The 16,731-nt window shown below is 38.0% G+C and overlaps 1 protein-coding gene across 3 annotated transcripts in view; it reads right to left on the bottom strand.

The window, feature by feature from the left end:
• LOC130849030 (fatty acid desaturase 2-like protein FADS2B) overlaps window positions 1-12,519 on the bottom strand; it is a 32,116-nt gene extending 19,597 nt beyond the window's left edge. For 2 of the 3 annotated variants that reach the window (XM_057727571.1, XM_057727572.1), the window contains exons 1-2: window positions 11,895-12,518; window positions 2,525-2,635 (exon numbers count right to left, since the gene is read on the bottom strand). In XM_057727571.1, coding sequence (XP_057583554.1) covers window positions 2,525-2,635; window positions 11,895-12,221 — 438 coding nt within the window. In that variant the 5' untranslated portion in view covers window positions 12,222-12,518. Of the gene's footprint in view, window positions 1-2,524; window positions 2,636-11,894 lie in introns of all 3 variants that reach the window. The other variant, XM_057727573.1, reaches the window with a different exon arrangement.
• Window positions 12,520-16,731: the final 4,212 nt, after the last annotated feature.

The following is a 16,731-nucleotide window of genomic DNA, read 5'->3' as shown; positions in this document are numbered from 1 at the left end:
AAGCAATGAACAAACAAGCAAAACCTTTTTTAAAAGGCTGTGATAATTTTTTTATTTTCTGGAGAAAAGAAAGATGAGTAGTGATTTGTAAATGGTCCTCAAACTCTTATGTATGACTGAGAATTAATTTCTTTTTTTTGAAAGGTAGGGTCAATAAAGAGATAAGTAACTCTAACAGTTGCCTTTTTAAAATTAATTACTTAATTTTTTATTTTTTAAAACAAACAACTTTTTGTTGAAGTATAGTTGATTTACAATGTTGTGTTAGTTTCAGGTGTATAGCAAAGTGATTTATATATATATATATATTATTCTTTTTCAGATTCTTTTTCATTATAGGTTATTATGAGATATTGAATATAGATCCCTGCCATACAATAGGTCCTTGTTGTTTGTCTGCTTTATGTATAGAAGTGTGTATCTGTTAATAAGAGTTGCCTTTTAAACAATCAGTATTATTTCAGGTGTTGTTTGATCTCTGGTTATGCTCTGGGGAACTTTGTTATCTCTATGTATCTGTGTTACTGTAGTTAGTGGTACAGTTTATAAAGTGTTTTCTATGTTATCAGCTGTTTAACATGTGCAAAAACCTCCTTTATGAAAGATACAGTTCACTTATGAAATTCATCCTTTGAGCTAATCTATGAGCTGTTCAGTAGCTCTCCAGGAACAAGACAGCGCCTCTGGTGGCATTAGTGTGTGTCTGTTGATTGGAAGGGTCCTGATTCTGTGTACATACACTGTGCATATATACATGTGTGTAGATCCAATGCTAGCAGTGGTTTACATGCTTGCCACATCACACTGGAGAGTCAGTGCAAGGGCTGGGAAGAAATATCTCTCAGCTTAATGACTCTAATGAGTTTGAAACTAGGAGAGTTGAGAAAGTGACCAAGGTTTTAAGAAAGAAAACAGGATGGTTCAGATGTAAGAAAGAAGGGAAATTTGAAATAAAAGAGGAAAGAGCTATGAATTCTATAGACATATCTCTGGGAAAACACAGAGGTACTAAGCAAAGTACATGGTAGACCTTTACCCCCAGAGACCAAAACTATTTTAGGTAATGAATAATTATCGTATAGCTCTCAGCCAATAATGGGATTTTCTTTTCCTTAGAGAGAATTTTTAGGGAAAACAACTAAGCTTTGCATTTTCTCCTCTTTTTAACCTAGGGCTTCCTGCCCTAAATGATTTTGTAAATTTATAGGTTTGTAAATTACTACTGTCACCATTGAGTTCATGATTAATGGTAGTATCTAAAATTTATTGAGCATTTACTAAGTTCCAGACACTGCTCTAAGCACTTTAAATGCCTTTAATGCTTTCAGTAATCTCCCAATAACCCATAGGAGGTTGGTACTACTGTTGCTGTTTTACAGAGAGAGAAACTGATCCACAGAGAGGTTTGGTAACTGGCCTAGGCTCACACAATGTGTGATAGGAACTGGGCTGTGTGTCCCGGCTGTTTACTCTCAGAGCCCACTCTTCACAACACAAAGCTATGCTTCCTGACACACAGTCTTGCGGGATGCACATTGGCCTAAGGAATGAGCCTCAGTGTTTGTCTTTGGTCTGCATATAACCAGTTCTGTGTCCTCGCATTCCTCTTGTCCCCCTGTGAGTCTATTTCCTCATTTCTTAAAGTGGAAATATAATCCTTATTCTGTCTCATAGTGATATTTGGATCACTACTTTGTCCAAATTATTTCAAAAGAATGATACAAATGTAAGCTGTTTAAATTTAAAACATAAATTGCAAAAAAAAAAAGGAAATGCTTAATGTTATCTAAAATCCCTTTAAGCTTTGTGTACAACCATTCTAGTGAATTTCTAATCTTATGGAGACCCTGTCCTCTGGAAGGCAGTCTTTCAGGCAGTCAAAGTATTAGAGAAAGAAAGAGTGGTGCTTTTCCCTGGGAACACCCAAAGGATTGGAGCCAGAAAGAAGCGAGTTGGGGTCCCAGTTCTTTGACATACCAGAAGCGGGACTTTCCAAAGGTAGTTTATTCTCCCTGAACTATAATTTCCCCAAATGTAAAAAGGACTATAGTTAGGGTATATTCACATCATTTATTCAACAGCCATTTATGGAATTCATACTATACGTCCAATCCTTCCTGTATTTCTAGGTATTGAGGACACAGGGATAAGCTGACACATTCTCTGCTCTCATAGAAACTGGTTTAGCAGGGAACATTGGCATAGACATCAAACAAATAATTACAAACAGTCACTGAAAAAAAAAATTACATGTGTAAGTTGCTTGGCATGAAGTAGGTACTTAGAGACATGAAATTACTGTTTGGCACAGGGCCAGACATTCCATTCCTTTGTTTCTCAGAGGTTTGGGAGGGCTCTGAGGATCTAAGGAGGACGACATTGTTTTGAAATACATGGAATCCAGTCATTCATGCTACTGCAGGCCTACCCAGGCGTGATGGCTGCTTTCCCACAGAAAATAATAAGTTGGCCCTGAAATATATCTTGTCCACATCCCTCCACAGACCCTCGAGACCTCACTCACGTTTTTGTTTCTCTCCTGATTGGGCTCTCCTGGGATAAGCTCTCCAATGAGCAGTGGTTTAAGGTACACTCGCACAATGTCAAGGTCCAGATGCATGGCTCTGAAGGCATCCTGTACATCAGAGAGAACTGTTAGAGGTTTAAGAAAGACATGCTTATGCACAGATTAGTCCCCTTCCTTACCTCCCTCTGTTCGAAGCTTGGGAATCAGCATAGACTATGTTATAGAGCATTTGCTTCTAACTCCAGGTGGATGCTTCAAGTTCATTGACCAAAATTACCCTTGGAAATCCTCTATGGCAGCCTCGTACTTGAGATCCACCTACTGAGTGCACTGCTTCACTAAGCGAGTTCAGTGTAGTCAGGTGATCCCCAAGCATTGGAAGAGATAACTGTTTATTTTTTGGAGCACCAGAAGAAATAGTTGGCTTCGAGTATATGGGCCATGATGAATCTTTAAAGTCTGACATCAGGCTTGGTGTGGCAGTTGCCCACATTATTTGGGTGTGCAGCAACCAAGACTGGCTATGCAAATCACATCTCCTATCAACGTCTCCCTTTTGTTCTTGTTCAAAGACCAGGGGGACTGAAGCTCTTGAATTAAGTTATTTCTGAGGAAAGACCAGTTAAAGTTGATGCTGGTAACAAATGGGTAAGAGAGCATGGGAGCATCCCATGAACTGATCCCTGAGTTGTCTCAAGCAGCACACTCTTGGCTAAGTTTGTCACTAAAGAAGGAGTAGCACTCTTCCTAAAAAACATGATGGCAGTCTCTGCAGGGGTTTTAGACAGCCAGGCACAGAATAGAGTTGACCAGCTGTATTTTCCATCTCAGGTCCCGTGTTAAGTAGCAACTCCAAGTGGCTATGAGAAGCAGTAGTGGTTCCCATGTCCTGCTTATATTTGGAAGTAAGAGATATTCTCTTTCTCCCAGGGATTTAAATAGTTTTGGGGGAAGGAGGCTTCTCTAAGAGGAAGATGCTGGACTTCCTGCTATTGTGGCTTTGAGAATAGTTAAAAATGAAGAAACGTGACCAGGGTTGTAATTTGAATGTGTGGAATCCATACGCATTACCTTAGAGTGGTGGTGTTGCATAGCGCTGGTTGAGAAAGCGGATCCTGGAGCAGCCTTCCTACATCTATATTCTGGCTTTGTCACTTATTTGCTGTGTAATTGTGGACAAGTATCTTGACCTGTCCATGCTCCTGTTTTCTCTTCTATAACATGAGAGTCCTGATAATAGCTACTCAATTCATAATGGGGCAGGGCGGGGGGTCGAAGGGGAAGTCGAGACGAAGTGAGAGAGAAGCATTGACATATATACACTACCAAATATAAAATAGCTAGTGGGAAGCTGCTGCATAACACAGGGAGATCAACTTGATAATGGGTGATGACTAAGAGGGGTGGGTTGGGGAGGGTGGGAAGGAGTCATGGGAGGGAGGGGATATAGGAATATATGTATAAATACAGCTGATTCACTGTGTTATACAGCAAAAACTGGCACAACAGTGTAAAGCAATTATATTCCAGTAAAGAGCTGAAAAAAACAAGTAAAAACAAAATAAAACAAAGAATTAAGTAAATTAATTGGAATCTGATAGATATATAGTAAATTCTCAATGCATATTAGCTACCTTTCCTATATGTATGCCTCTAGTGAGAAGAACTACCTACCTGCCTTATCTTCAGTAAAATATAGCAGTTCAAAGATTTTCTTTCCATACTCCAAGGTCTAATGTGGAGTGAGCTCTGAATTATTTTAGTGAATATAATGAATCCTTCATCTTCAAATTCTAAAGCAAATTTAGGTATATCCAAGATCTACATGCAAGCCTACAGACATATAATGAATGAGGTTATTTAGAAGGGTGCAGTATCAGCTCTTTAAACTCACTTTTCTAGATTCAATGATGTAAAAAGGGCTTTGTATGTGCTAGAACCAGTCCAGGCTCTACTGTCCATTCTGCCTTTGTACACTTTCTCTGACCCCCTAGGGAAATGCTGAACTATGTGGTTGCAAAGATGTTTTTTAGTTGTCACATTCAATGATACTCAACCAAGTTTACCTAATCAGGAGGAGAGTCATTCAGTGATTAAAAAGGTGACTAAAGTACTTCAGGGTGATCCATACTGAAAAATCATGTTCTGCTTGTTGTTTAGGAGCAGATGAGAGTGAGAAACATTCTGATGGATCAAGATCAGAGTGTAGAGGAAGGGTAAGATACTGCAGTCACATTGTACTCTGAGCGGTCATCCGGAGCCGTGGGACAGTGTGCTGACAATAATATTCCTCTGGATTCCTTGTTTCTTCTGATCCTCAGCGAGTTTCACAGGTCAATACTGTGACAACAGAGATTGAAGACCTACAGAGTTTTCCAAATAGTAGGAATTGCCCCGCTGTGTAAAACTCTTTTCATTGTATTAATAGGCAGTGCAACAAAGGAGCTTAGGTAGTCTTAGAATAATCAATTTAAAAGAATTTGCTAATCGAGTCTGGATACTAAGTGGTGAAATCCCCTTCTGGAAAGACTTTCAAAAATGAGTTTTGTTCTTAACTTTCTTTGGCAAGTATGTTTCTCCTGAAGGGAGGACAGGGGTAAGATGAAGGGGAGAGGGAATAACACCAACATCTTTTGAGTGTATCCTATGTACAAGGTATTTTATGGGCCACCTCATCATCATCACCTTAGTTCTGTGAGGTTCCATCGTTTCTCTTGTACAGATGAAGACTCCAAATCTCAAGGCATTGCCTGCAATGCCACAGTAAATGGTAGAGCCAGGATTTGGACTCAGGGCTATGTGACTTTAAAGCCATCAAGCCATAAAGGTCCATTCCAGCCTTAACATGTACAGTTCTTTTTCTAAAAGGCCTTTCAAGAGAAGAGTGATGCCAGATTGTTTGGGGATGATGTTAAAATCAGTACATATATACTGGGTAGATAGTAATGCTGTCTCCCGACCTTAGGCTTTAATCATGTGAATCACTTTGTCTATGGCTCCAACCTACTTCTCCAGGCTTACCTTTCACCATACCCCTCATGCACCATTCTGCCCAATGGACCTCTCCCCATTCAATAAACATTCCATGACCCTATATGGTTCTGAATCTTTATATATATTGCTCCCTTTGCCTTGACTGCCTTCCCCCATTTTTTCTACATAAACATTCCTCCTCATTCTTCAAGATCCAGATGAAATATGCCTTCCCTAATGAAGTATGGAAAGTTTATTTATGATCTCCTCTGGGCTCCCATGACACCTGGTTCCTAAAGCTTTTCAAATCATCTTGCAATGAATCTGTGCAATCATCCCTTCTTCAGTGGTTTTTGAGTTTTTTGAAGACTGGGACCATGCATTATTGATTAAGTTATACCAGATGTCTATCACTGTGCCTGGAATATGATAAGTGAGCAAGATGCCTGATGAATAAGGGAAAGAACGAATAAATAGATCAATATAGAATTTCTCTAACAAGGAGAAAATTGGGATCATTAAAGTGTTGCATTCAAAGGATACAGGTCTTAAGCCTCACTATCTCTTCCCTACCTTTAGCATCTCTATTTTCTGACTTTTTACTAGTTTACCATCATCCATTTTCATGTCTCAGCCTTTGAGGACCTTCTCAACCATCTTCTCTACTTTTTAACCTATTCGTAAATTTATAGTATAGCTCCTCTTAAAATTATTTCCAAAACAGTATTAACACAGAGGAAAGATGTGATTATTACTTTGCTTTCACAGATAACTTGGGGATCATGCTAATTTTTTGCTATTATTTAATGGGGGATGGAAACATGTACTTTACTATAAAAATGGTATGATCCTTAGTGGGAGAGAAAAGTATGTAAATTGAGAAGGCCTGAGACAGATCATCTCTTTACAATTTAAGTACTGTATACAAGTTGCGCCCTGCACAAAGGCACTCAGCCCAGAGTGCATGTATGGAGTGAAATACAGGGGACACTCCATTTGCCAAATCTTGTGCTGCAACCACCCAAAGAGTGTGCCTTTTAAATTCACACTAAAATGCAGTATAGGGTAGCAGGTGACTATGGTGCTTTATATTGGGAAAATTACCTAATTTCTCAAGCTTTGATTTGTTTTCTAAGTGTGGATAATACTATCCAGTCTTCCCCATGGGCTCACTCATTCCTTTCTTTATCTATTTAATCATTCTAAAACCTTATTGAGGACCTAGTCTAGCAGCAAAGAACTTAGGCTTTGGAATCAGACATCAATAAATGACTGCATTTTAATACTATTATTATTTGGTTCATCAGAATTACTTTGAAATTTCCCAAAATTCAGAAAAAAACAAACCCCACCAATGGTGAATATATGTATATAGTCACAAAACAAGATAACTAGAACATAGACCTTGATTTACCCACCTCAGAAAAGCTCACCAGAATATTCAGGACCCAACCACAGATACCCATTCCTACATCTTTGGGTAATTTCTCTTCTGCTTCCTTCTCAGATCTCACCTGTTTCAAGGCAATGGCTGGAACAAGTCCCCTCATATTTCAGGTAGATCGCAAGTTTTGAGTAGGCCGATTTGTGGGGAGAATGCACTGTTTGCCCTCGTCCTGGATGAGAGCCACTTTGGAGTGGAGAATGCTCACGTGAAATCACCAAGATTCCCCTCCACCCACAGGGATAAGCAGAGGGATATTTTCCCACCAAAACTCATTCTATTATTTGAGAACTATTATTTGAGATTTTTTTCTATAATACATTTAGCTGAGCTCCGGGCCAAACTCTCTCCATCTCCACTCTCCCCACCAAACCTGCTCATCCTCCTGGCTTCATTATCTTGTGATGGAAATTGCTGCCTACTTACCTAGGTCACGTATCCATCAGTTTAGTTTAGACCACTTCCTCCTGTTTACTCATCCAGTCACTCATCCAATATTATAAATTATGTCTCCTGAGTATCTGTCCCCTCTTCTTCATTCCTGTGGTCAATGCCTTATTCAGGCCTTCAGCACGTTCCCTGGACTCCTTCCTTGATTTTGACTAATTCTTCCTGATTTTCATCCTTAACTGCCAGGCTGGCCTTTGAGAAAGGCAGTCCCTCTTCATGGCCCATTGTCAACTGTTAGCAATTTAACTGCACTTCTCTCTCTACTCCTTCACCTGTTTTTCAACTTGAACCATCATTCAAATGAGAATCAAATTAAAATTTAATTTTAAAATTAAAAAAATTTTGACAGCCCATGAAAGATGCAATTATTTATCAACAATTCAGAATCCTGGTTGGTTTCATTGTAGGGTTGGGGGTGGGGAGGGATGCTGTGCTAGAGAAGTGTCATTACCAAAAGTGGAAGGAGAGGAAGACCTACAGTGACAGTAAAATGCAGAGTCCGTAGCTCAGCACTCAAGACCCTTTCTCCCCCTCCTCCTTCTCTTTTCTCTTCCTTTACCTTCCCCCTCCCTTTGTCTTCTCTTCCTCCTTCTCCTCTTCTCAACCTCAAGCCCTAATTGTCACTGACATCAATTAAGCATGTACTATTAGCCAATATCGTGCTAGGCAAAGGAAGTGGCTAAGCTGGGATGCCCATTCTGGCTGGTGCTAACTCATGATGTGAACCAGATCTGACATCCTCTCTTCCCCCTGCCCCAGTCTTGCCTCTGTTGGCTCTACACAACACTTTTGGAGTTGCACATAGCTCTACCCTCTTCCACACTGCAGTGCTCCAAGCAGTTGAAGTGGACTTTGCTATATTTCCTCTAGGTTTGTGTCATCCCTTCCCTGTCACATTGGCCTTTGACTCTGATGAGGAAGAACTTGAGTTTCTCAGTGTCCCTCTTAGAACATGGTGTCCAGAGACAAGGAGTCAGCTGATCAACACACTGAGTAATATGCCTGATTGCTTCATTCCAAACATACTGGTCCTGTGCATGCACCACAAGTTTGCATTTATTTCTTCTGCGGAGCCCAGAACATACTGTTGCCTCATATAAAACCTGTGGCTATTTATTCAAATGCGTTTCCTGTCATCAAATGCTGTGATCTTCATGTTAATGACTGCAAAATAGTGCTTCACATGGACATATTGTATTCTATATAATGAATTCTTCTTGTTGGACTTACAGGTAGTTTCTGGCTTTTTCCCAGCTGAGCTTTTCCAGGTGAGAAGACCTAGGCCCCTAGACTTCAGTTATTAGGACTGTGCCATTTGTTTTAAATCATATAATTTGAAAACAATCAGATAACTCATTTATGTGATAACAGGAATTGATGTGCCAATTTTGTTTTATCAACTTATTTTTCTTAGTAAAGTTCTTTGGTAAAGAGTACAGCCCTTCTCAGAACTACTAATAAAACACAAAAGTGGCCGTTTTTTGAGTATTTAACTTGTGGTGAGCATCCTAAGAAGCCCTTTATTTTATCTCCACTGACTTTGACAACAATACTAAAATAAAAATATTATAATCCCACTTTCTAGGTAACAGAGCTGAGGCTCCAAGAGCTTCAGAAACCTCCTCAGAACATTCCCAGCAAATGTGTGGAGCCCAGATGCAAACCACACGTTTCGTTCCCAAACCTGTACCTTAATCATTAGGCTGGACCCCTAGCAAAGGGTTGTAGAATGACTGACCACATGAACTAATGAATTAATGACCCTATGGGACAGACTTCTTAGGTATCATTAGCCACTTTTTATGAGGAGGATGAAGGGATGAAGGCTTGGAGAAGAGTTTCTGTGTAAATAAGGAAAAGAGGCTCCTCCAACCCCTTCTGTGTACAGCTAGTACACAGAGACCGTCCTTTGGTTTACATTTGCCTTTTACGGCATAGCCTGCAAACACTTCTTAGGTTGTAGAGTGAGAGTTTGACCTCAGGTTCTTTGACTTTATGTTCTGCCCTCCTTCACTAGAGAACATGATGTTTCTCCACCGTGTACCCCTTTGTTCCCAGTCAGCTGGCCCCAAACATAGGATTTCTAAGCTGGTGGTAAACAGGAAATGATAATCCCATCTCTGAGGCTGTGGATAATGTGATATGAATAATAATAGCTATGATTTAATGAAAAGTGTCTGGCATTATGCTAAACACTTTATAAGCATTAGTCTCATTTAATAATTAGATGGGTAAGGTCATTCCCATTATGCAGGTGATGGAGCTGAAGTCCAGGCCATTGCCATAACTTTCCCAGGTTCACATAACTGGTTCCAAACCTCAGGGTCCATGTACTCTGAGTAGTCATGGAGTATTATGGTTGTCAGAATTGTCCTGACACCCCCCCTCCCCCCCAGCCATTCTTCTTGAACCATCATCCTTTGGAGAATCTTTTCTCCGAACAGTTTTGGCTTTGTTTTCTTAAGGTCTAGGGTACATGGCTGACCATGCTTAGGATGTTCAGTCTCAACATATAAATCCTAAGGTGGCATGGGTGTTTTCCCCTAAGGTTCTGATGGTTTCTATTTTATTAATCAATTCCTCCTTGATGGTTAGAATTGGATACAGAATCATAGTCTTGCTCTCACTTCTGGGAGATAAGCATTACTAGCAAATTGCAGATTTATCAGCTGAGCTGCCACAAGCTGAGTAAGTCTGTTATTTGTTTTCAAGGTGGTTGAAGGCCCACAACTTTGCCAACACATCTTCTGAGCTTATTCTGTGACTTGTGTTAGAAAAGCATCATCCATGTTTTCTCTGTGTTGTGGGAATGAGCAGATGGGCTAGATAGGGATCTATAGTAAATATTTTCTTTTCACTTTAGTTTTGTTAATCTTTCTTCTGATTCTTGCACCAATGCCTTTCACTTTGCTTCTTCTACCCTCAACTCTCTGGATCCCTGGGGTCTTCCTGACACACATGATACTCCCATCATGTGCTACAAGCTCCGGCTCATTTTCCCAAGAGAAGGTTGCTTTGTTTTAAAAATATCAGATCAGACAGAAGTGGTGGGGATGTGGCAGCGTCTGTTCAGAAAGGCATTCATCTGACTGTAGAATAAAGACAAGAAGACAGTAGAAGAAGAAGACCCATTAGACAGAGAAGAGGAGAAACTGGGGAAAATGAGATTGGGTAAAAAAGATGTTTCTAGAGTCAAAAAACAAAATCTCGTTTACTTTGCAAACTTATCAAATGCTTATGTATTCTGTTACTATTAGTGCAGTACCATTTACAGAGCAGTGCTTCGTGGATCAATATTTTCAGTCCTAAACTTTGAAACCGGCTGGATAATTTACATACTAAAGTGAAAACAACAAGGGCAACATAGTAAAAAAAAAAAAATAAAGTCTGGGTTTAAATTTCTACTCTATCATATACTAATTTTCTGATCTTGAGTTAGTTATTTAACTCCTTTTATTATCCATTTCTTCATCTGTGCAATGTGTAGAATAAAATTCCTAATTGGGAGAAAACAAATTTCCTTATATTTTAAAAGGTATTCCTAAATGCATTTAAGGATTGAGGAACCTCCCTATTAAATGTTAAATGGGAATTAATTTTTAAGGACTCAGCTATAAAAGGCTTTAATGGTCACATTATTTTAATACTTGAACATCAATTTTCTGATCTGTAATATGGGGATAATATCCACTTTCCTCATGGTGAGGTTTAAGTGAAGTAATGCATGGTATCTATAGTATTCTAGGCATCCAATAAAAGTTAATTTTTTTTTCTTTAGCCATTTTGGTGGGGGAGAGTGATGAGGAGGAGCAGTGAAGAAAAGTGGTTAAGACTGAAAGTTAAGAAAGATAAGAGTTTTTGAATCTGAGATCTGCTGCTGGGTGAACTGGGGCCAGTCCCTTAACCTCTCTGATTTCAATTTCTTCCTCCATAAAAGGGGGTTGTATTACCTGTATCACCCTGAATGAGCTACACAACACAAATGAACTCTACAAAGTCTGAAAGCCTATGTAACTGTAGGTTTTTGACACTGCTATTAACATTTTGATGCTCGCTAGATGAACTGCTGTCTTTGTTTCAGACATTTCAATTATGAGTCTGAGAAATTTCTACTTAGGTGTAGGTGTAGACATTTTTTCCAGATTTTACTCACCTATTTGTAACTTTCTTCTTATAAGACAGTGACTCCATTTCAAAACAAAGCAAACAGAACAAAACAAAACACATAACACCAAAATCAAAAATCAAAACCCAGAATACACACAGTATCCACTGTCAACATCTGAGCCCATCCCAAACATGGTGTAAATAATAGCTAGACCTTGAGTGTTAATTTGCTACCAAGTTCTTACTGGATAGGAATCCTGAAAAATCGGTTTGGGAGGAGATGAGTGATTATGGAGCTTGAACACGTACTTGAAATGCTTTTGGGAAGAGAGCCAAGGTCCCAGCCACTCAGCCGGCTGGAAGAGAGAGAGGACAGAGCTTTGTGGTCCTTACCGTGGCGTCTTCCCCAGCATAGTGGGTGAGGACCCGGCGCCCACCGGGATGCCTGTCCGCCCAGCCGGTAACATCGTAGACCTTGCGATTGATCACCAGCCACTGGTCAGTCTCCTGGTTGTGTCTCTGAATCTCCTGCCAGCTGTATGTTTTGAGGCTTTTTCTGGGCACATCATACTTCCCATTTGCCTCCTGCCTTTCAGAGACCTCAGCCTTCCCATTTGCCACTGGTTTCCCATTTGCCTGGTGCTTCTTACCTAGGAAAGGCTGACTCTTTGCTACAAGGCTTCCATTGCCCTCAGGCTTTTCTTCAAATTTCATCGTCATTCAGCTTCTGGGATTTCTGGGTCGACTCCTGAAGTTTCTAATCCTCACCTGACTGGACTACAAAATGACTCCTTTCCTCCACCTTTTATTCCATTGCAGTATGATGACTACGCAGAAAACTTTTTAGCCTACTTGTCTCTTTGCAAACCTGATAGTGATCTTCCCAGCCTCTCACTTCTCTGTCCTGAATCTTTTCTGCCCTGATGGAGGCTGGATCATCTTTGTTTTTCCTGGGAGGTTACACTACCTTTCTCTCTGCAGTTCTTCTCTCTGCTGGCTGGTCTTTTAGCAGCATCCTTCCTCATTAAATATCCTTTAATAAAGAGCTGGAGCCAATAGCAGTCCAGGGGATGTTGTGGCCTGGCCCTTGGGAGGAGGGGTTAGGCTTCTGCTCCACTGACTTCCTATACTTGCATCGTGCTGTGCCTGTGAAAGGAGCCACTTGATTCAACACATGAGCAGTTAATTCAACACATGAGCAGAAGCCTTCGAAACCCTCTAGGAGGATGTGAATGTCTGTTGGACTTTTTGACAGCTGTTGTTTCTCCCGAGGGGTTTTAAACTTTTAAAAACAAACATTTTTTGACTTTTAAAAATTTGTAACACTTTATTGAGGTTTCATGGGTTTATAACATTATATAAGTTTTAGATGTACAGCATTATATTTCAACTTCAGAATACACTACAGCATGCTCACCAGCAAAAGTTTAGTTTCCATCAATCACCATACAGTTGACCCCCTTAACCCATTTCACTCTCCATCCACCTCCTTCCACTCTGGTAGCCACTATGTTGTTCTGTGTTTGTTTTGTTTTGTTTTTTAACTTTATTATATTATTTTATTTTTGTATTCCACATAGGAGTGAAATCATATGGTAGTTGTCTTTCTCTATCTCACTTTTTTCACTTAGCATAATACCCTCAAGGGCTGTCCGAAAATGGCAAGATTTCATCTTTTTTTAAAGTGGCTGAGTGGTATTCTGTTGTATATATATACACCACATCTTCTCCATTTATCCCTTAATGGGCACTTAGGTTGCTACCATATCTTGGCTATTGTAGATAATGCTTAGATGAATATAGGGGTGCATATATCTTTTCAAATTAGTGTTTTTGTATACTTTGGATAAGTACCCAGAAGTAGAGTAGCTGGATCATATGGTGGTTCTATTCTTAATTTTTAAAGGTATCTTCTCAAAAAATTCTGCTTTCCATAATGGCTGCACCAATTTACATTCTCACCAATAGTGTACATTCTCTCTTACAGTCTCTCTTCTCTCCACATCCTCTCCAACTTATGTTATTTCTTGCTTTCTTGATAATGGCCATTGTAACGGGCATGAGGTGATATATAATGGTGAGTTTGATTTGCATTTTCCTAATAATTAGTGATGTTGAATATCTTTTCATGTGCCTGTTGGTCACCTGTATGTCTTCTTTTGAACATGTCTATTCAGCTCCTCTGTCTATTAATCAGTTTTCTTTTTTCAGTCTTGCTTATTTATTTTTTAAGGTTTTTTAAATTTAATTTTTATTTTATATTAGAGTATAGTTGATTTACAATGTCATGACAGTTTCAGGTGTACAACAAAATGATTCTGTTATTCATATACATATATCCATTCTTTTTCAGATTATTTTCCCATATAGATTATTACATAATATTGAGTAGAATTCTCCATGCTGTACAGTAGGTCCTTGTTCATTATCTATTTTATATACAGTAGTGTGTATATGTTAATCTCAAACTCCTAATTTATTCCTCTCCCCACCTTTCCCCTTTGGTAACCAGACATTTGTTTTCAAAGTCTGTGAGTCTGTTTCTGTTTTGTAAATAAGCTCATTTGTATAAAAGCTTTTTCTTTTTTTGAGTTCTATGAGTTTCTTATATATTTTATACGTACAATTATTGGATATAATTTGCAAATACCTTCCCTCCCATTTTGTAAGTTGTCTTTTCATTTTGTTGGTGGTTTTGTTTGCTGAGCAGAATCTTCTCAGTTTGATGTAGTCCTATTTGTTTACTTTTGCTTTTGTTTTCCTTGCCTGTGGAGACATATCCAGAAATTCATTGCTCAGACTGACATCAAGGAATGTTCTATCTTTTCTTCTAGGACTTTAATGATTTCACGTCTTATATTCAAGTCTTTAATCCACTTTAAGTTGATTTCTGTGTATGATATAAGATGGGGGTCTAGATTCATTCATTTTCATGTAGCTGTCTGGTTTTCCCAACACCATTTATTGAAGAGATTATCATTTTTCTATTGCATAGCCTTTGCTCCTTTGTCATAAAGTAATTGTCTGTATAAGTATGGGTTTATTTCTGGGTTTTCAATTCTGTTCCATTGATCTGTGTGTCTTCTTTTCTGCCAATATCATACTGCTTTGACTACTGTAGCTTTGTAGTATAATTTCAAATCAGGGTGTGTGATACTTCCAGCTTTGTCTTTTTTTTTTTTTTTTCAAGATTGCTTTGAATATTCAGGGTCTTTTGTGATTCCACATAATTTTTAGATTTTTTTGTCCTATTTCTGTGAAAAACGTCATTGGCATTTTGATAGGGATTGCATTGAATCTGAAGATTTTTTTACATAATATGGACATTTAAACAATGTTAATTCTCTCAATCTATGAGCATGGAATATCTTTTCATTTATCTGTATCTTCTTCAATTTCTTTCAACAATGTCTTATAATTCTCAGTGTACAGGTCCTTCACACCCTTGGTTAAATTTATCTCTAGATATTTTATTCCTTTTGTTGTAATTGTAAATGGGATTGTTTTCTTAATTTCTCTTCTGCTAGTTCCTTGTTAGTGCATAGAAATTCAACAGATTTTTGTGTATTGGTTTTGTACACTTCAACTTAACTCTTTTTTTTTTATTTCTAATAGTTTTGTTTGATGGGGTCTTTAGGATTTATATAAAATCATATCTATCTATCATATATCTATTTATCACCTAATGATTCTATAAATAAAATTGTCATCTGCAAAGAGTGACAGTTTTCCTTCTTCTTCTATAATTTGGATATCTTTTTTTTCTTTTTCTTACCTAATTGCTTTGGCTAGGACTTCCAATACTATGTTGAATGAAGGAGGCAAAAGTGGGCATCCTTGACTTGTTCATGACCTTAGAAGAATAGCTTTCAGTTTTTCACTCTTGATTTTGATATTAGCTATGAGTTTGTCATATATGGCCTTTATAATGTTGAGATATGTTCCTTCTACTTCTATTTTATTGAGGACTTTTATAATAAATAGGTATTGAATTTTGTCAAATGTTTTTTCTTCATTTATTGAGATGATCATATGATTTTTACTTTTCATTTTGTTAATGTGGTATATCATATTGATTAATTCGTGGATGTTGAGCCATCATTGCATTCCTGGAGTAAATACTTCTTGATCATGATGCATGATCCTTTTAATTATTGTTGTATTCAGCATATTTATATTTTGTTGAATGATTTTTGCATCTATGTTCATCAGAGATATTGGCCTGTACTTTTCTTTTTTTGTGTTGTCCTTGTCTGTTGGCCTCATAAAAGGAGTTAGGAAATGTTTCCTCCTTTTTAGGTTTTTGGAAGAGTTGGGAAAAATAAGTATTAAATAGTTTTTGAATGTTTGGTAGAATTCACCTGTGAAGCCATCTGATTGTAGACTTTTGTTTTTTGGGAGGTTTTTGATTATTGTTTCAATCTCCTTACTAGTGATTGGTCTACTCATATTTTCTATTTATTCATGATTCAATCTTGCAAGGTTGTGTGATTCTAAGAATTTATTCATTTCTTCTAGGTTATCCAGTTTGTTTGATATAGGTTTTCATAGTATTCTCTTATGATCCTTTGTATTTCTGTGGTTTCCATTGTAATTTCTTTTCTGATTTATTTATCTGAAACTTCTCTTTTTTCTTAGTGAATCAAGCTAAAGGTTTGTCAATTTTTGTTTATTTTTTCAAAAATCTATCTCTTGGGTTCATTCATCTTTTCTATTGTCTTTTGTCTCTATTTCATTTATTTCCACTCTGATATTTATTACTTCCTTTTACTGACTTTGGGCTTCATTTGTTCTTCTTTGTCTAGTTCCTTTAGGTGTAAGGTTATTTATTTGAGATTTTTCTTGTTTCTTGAGGTAGGCCTGTGTCACCATAACTTTCTCTCTTAGTACCATTTTTACTACATCCCATAGATTTTGCTATGTCATATTTCCATTTTCATTTGTCTTTAGGTATTTTTAAAATTTTTCTTTGATTTCTTCATTGACCCAATAGTTGTTCCATAGCACATTGTTTAGTCTCCACATATTTATGGTTTTTCCAGCTTTCTTTTGTAGTTGACTTCTAGTTTATACCATTATGGTCAGAAAAGATGCTTGATATAATTTGAATCAAATTTATTGAGACTTGTTTTGTGTCCCACATAGGGTCTGTCCTTGAGACCATTCCATGTGCACTTGAGAAGAATGTGTATTCTGCAGCACTTGTGTGCAATATTCTATAAAATCTATA

Source organism: Hippopotamus amphibius, chromosome 3, assembly GCF_030028045.1.
Source record: "Hippopotamus amphibius kiboko isolate mHipAmp2 chromosome 3, mHipAmp2.hap2, whole genome shotgun sequence".
Taxonomy (NCBI): Eukaryota; Metazoa; Chordata; class Mammalia; order Artiodactyla; family Hippopotamidae; genus Hippopotamus; species Hippopotamus amphibius.
This window is presented reverse-complemented; position numbering and strand designations above follow the sequence as displayed.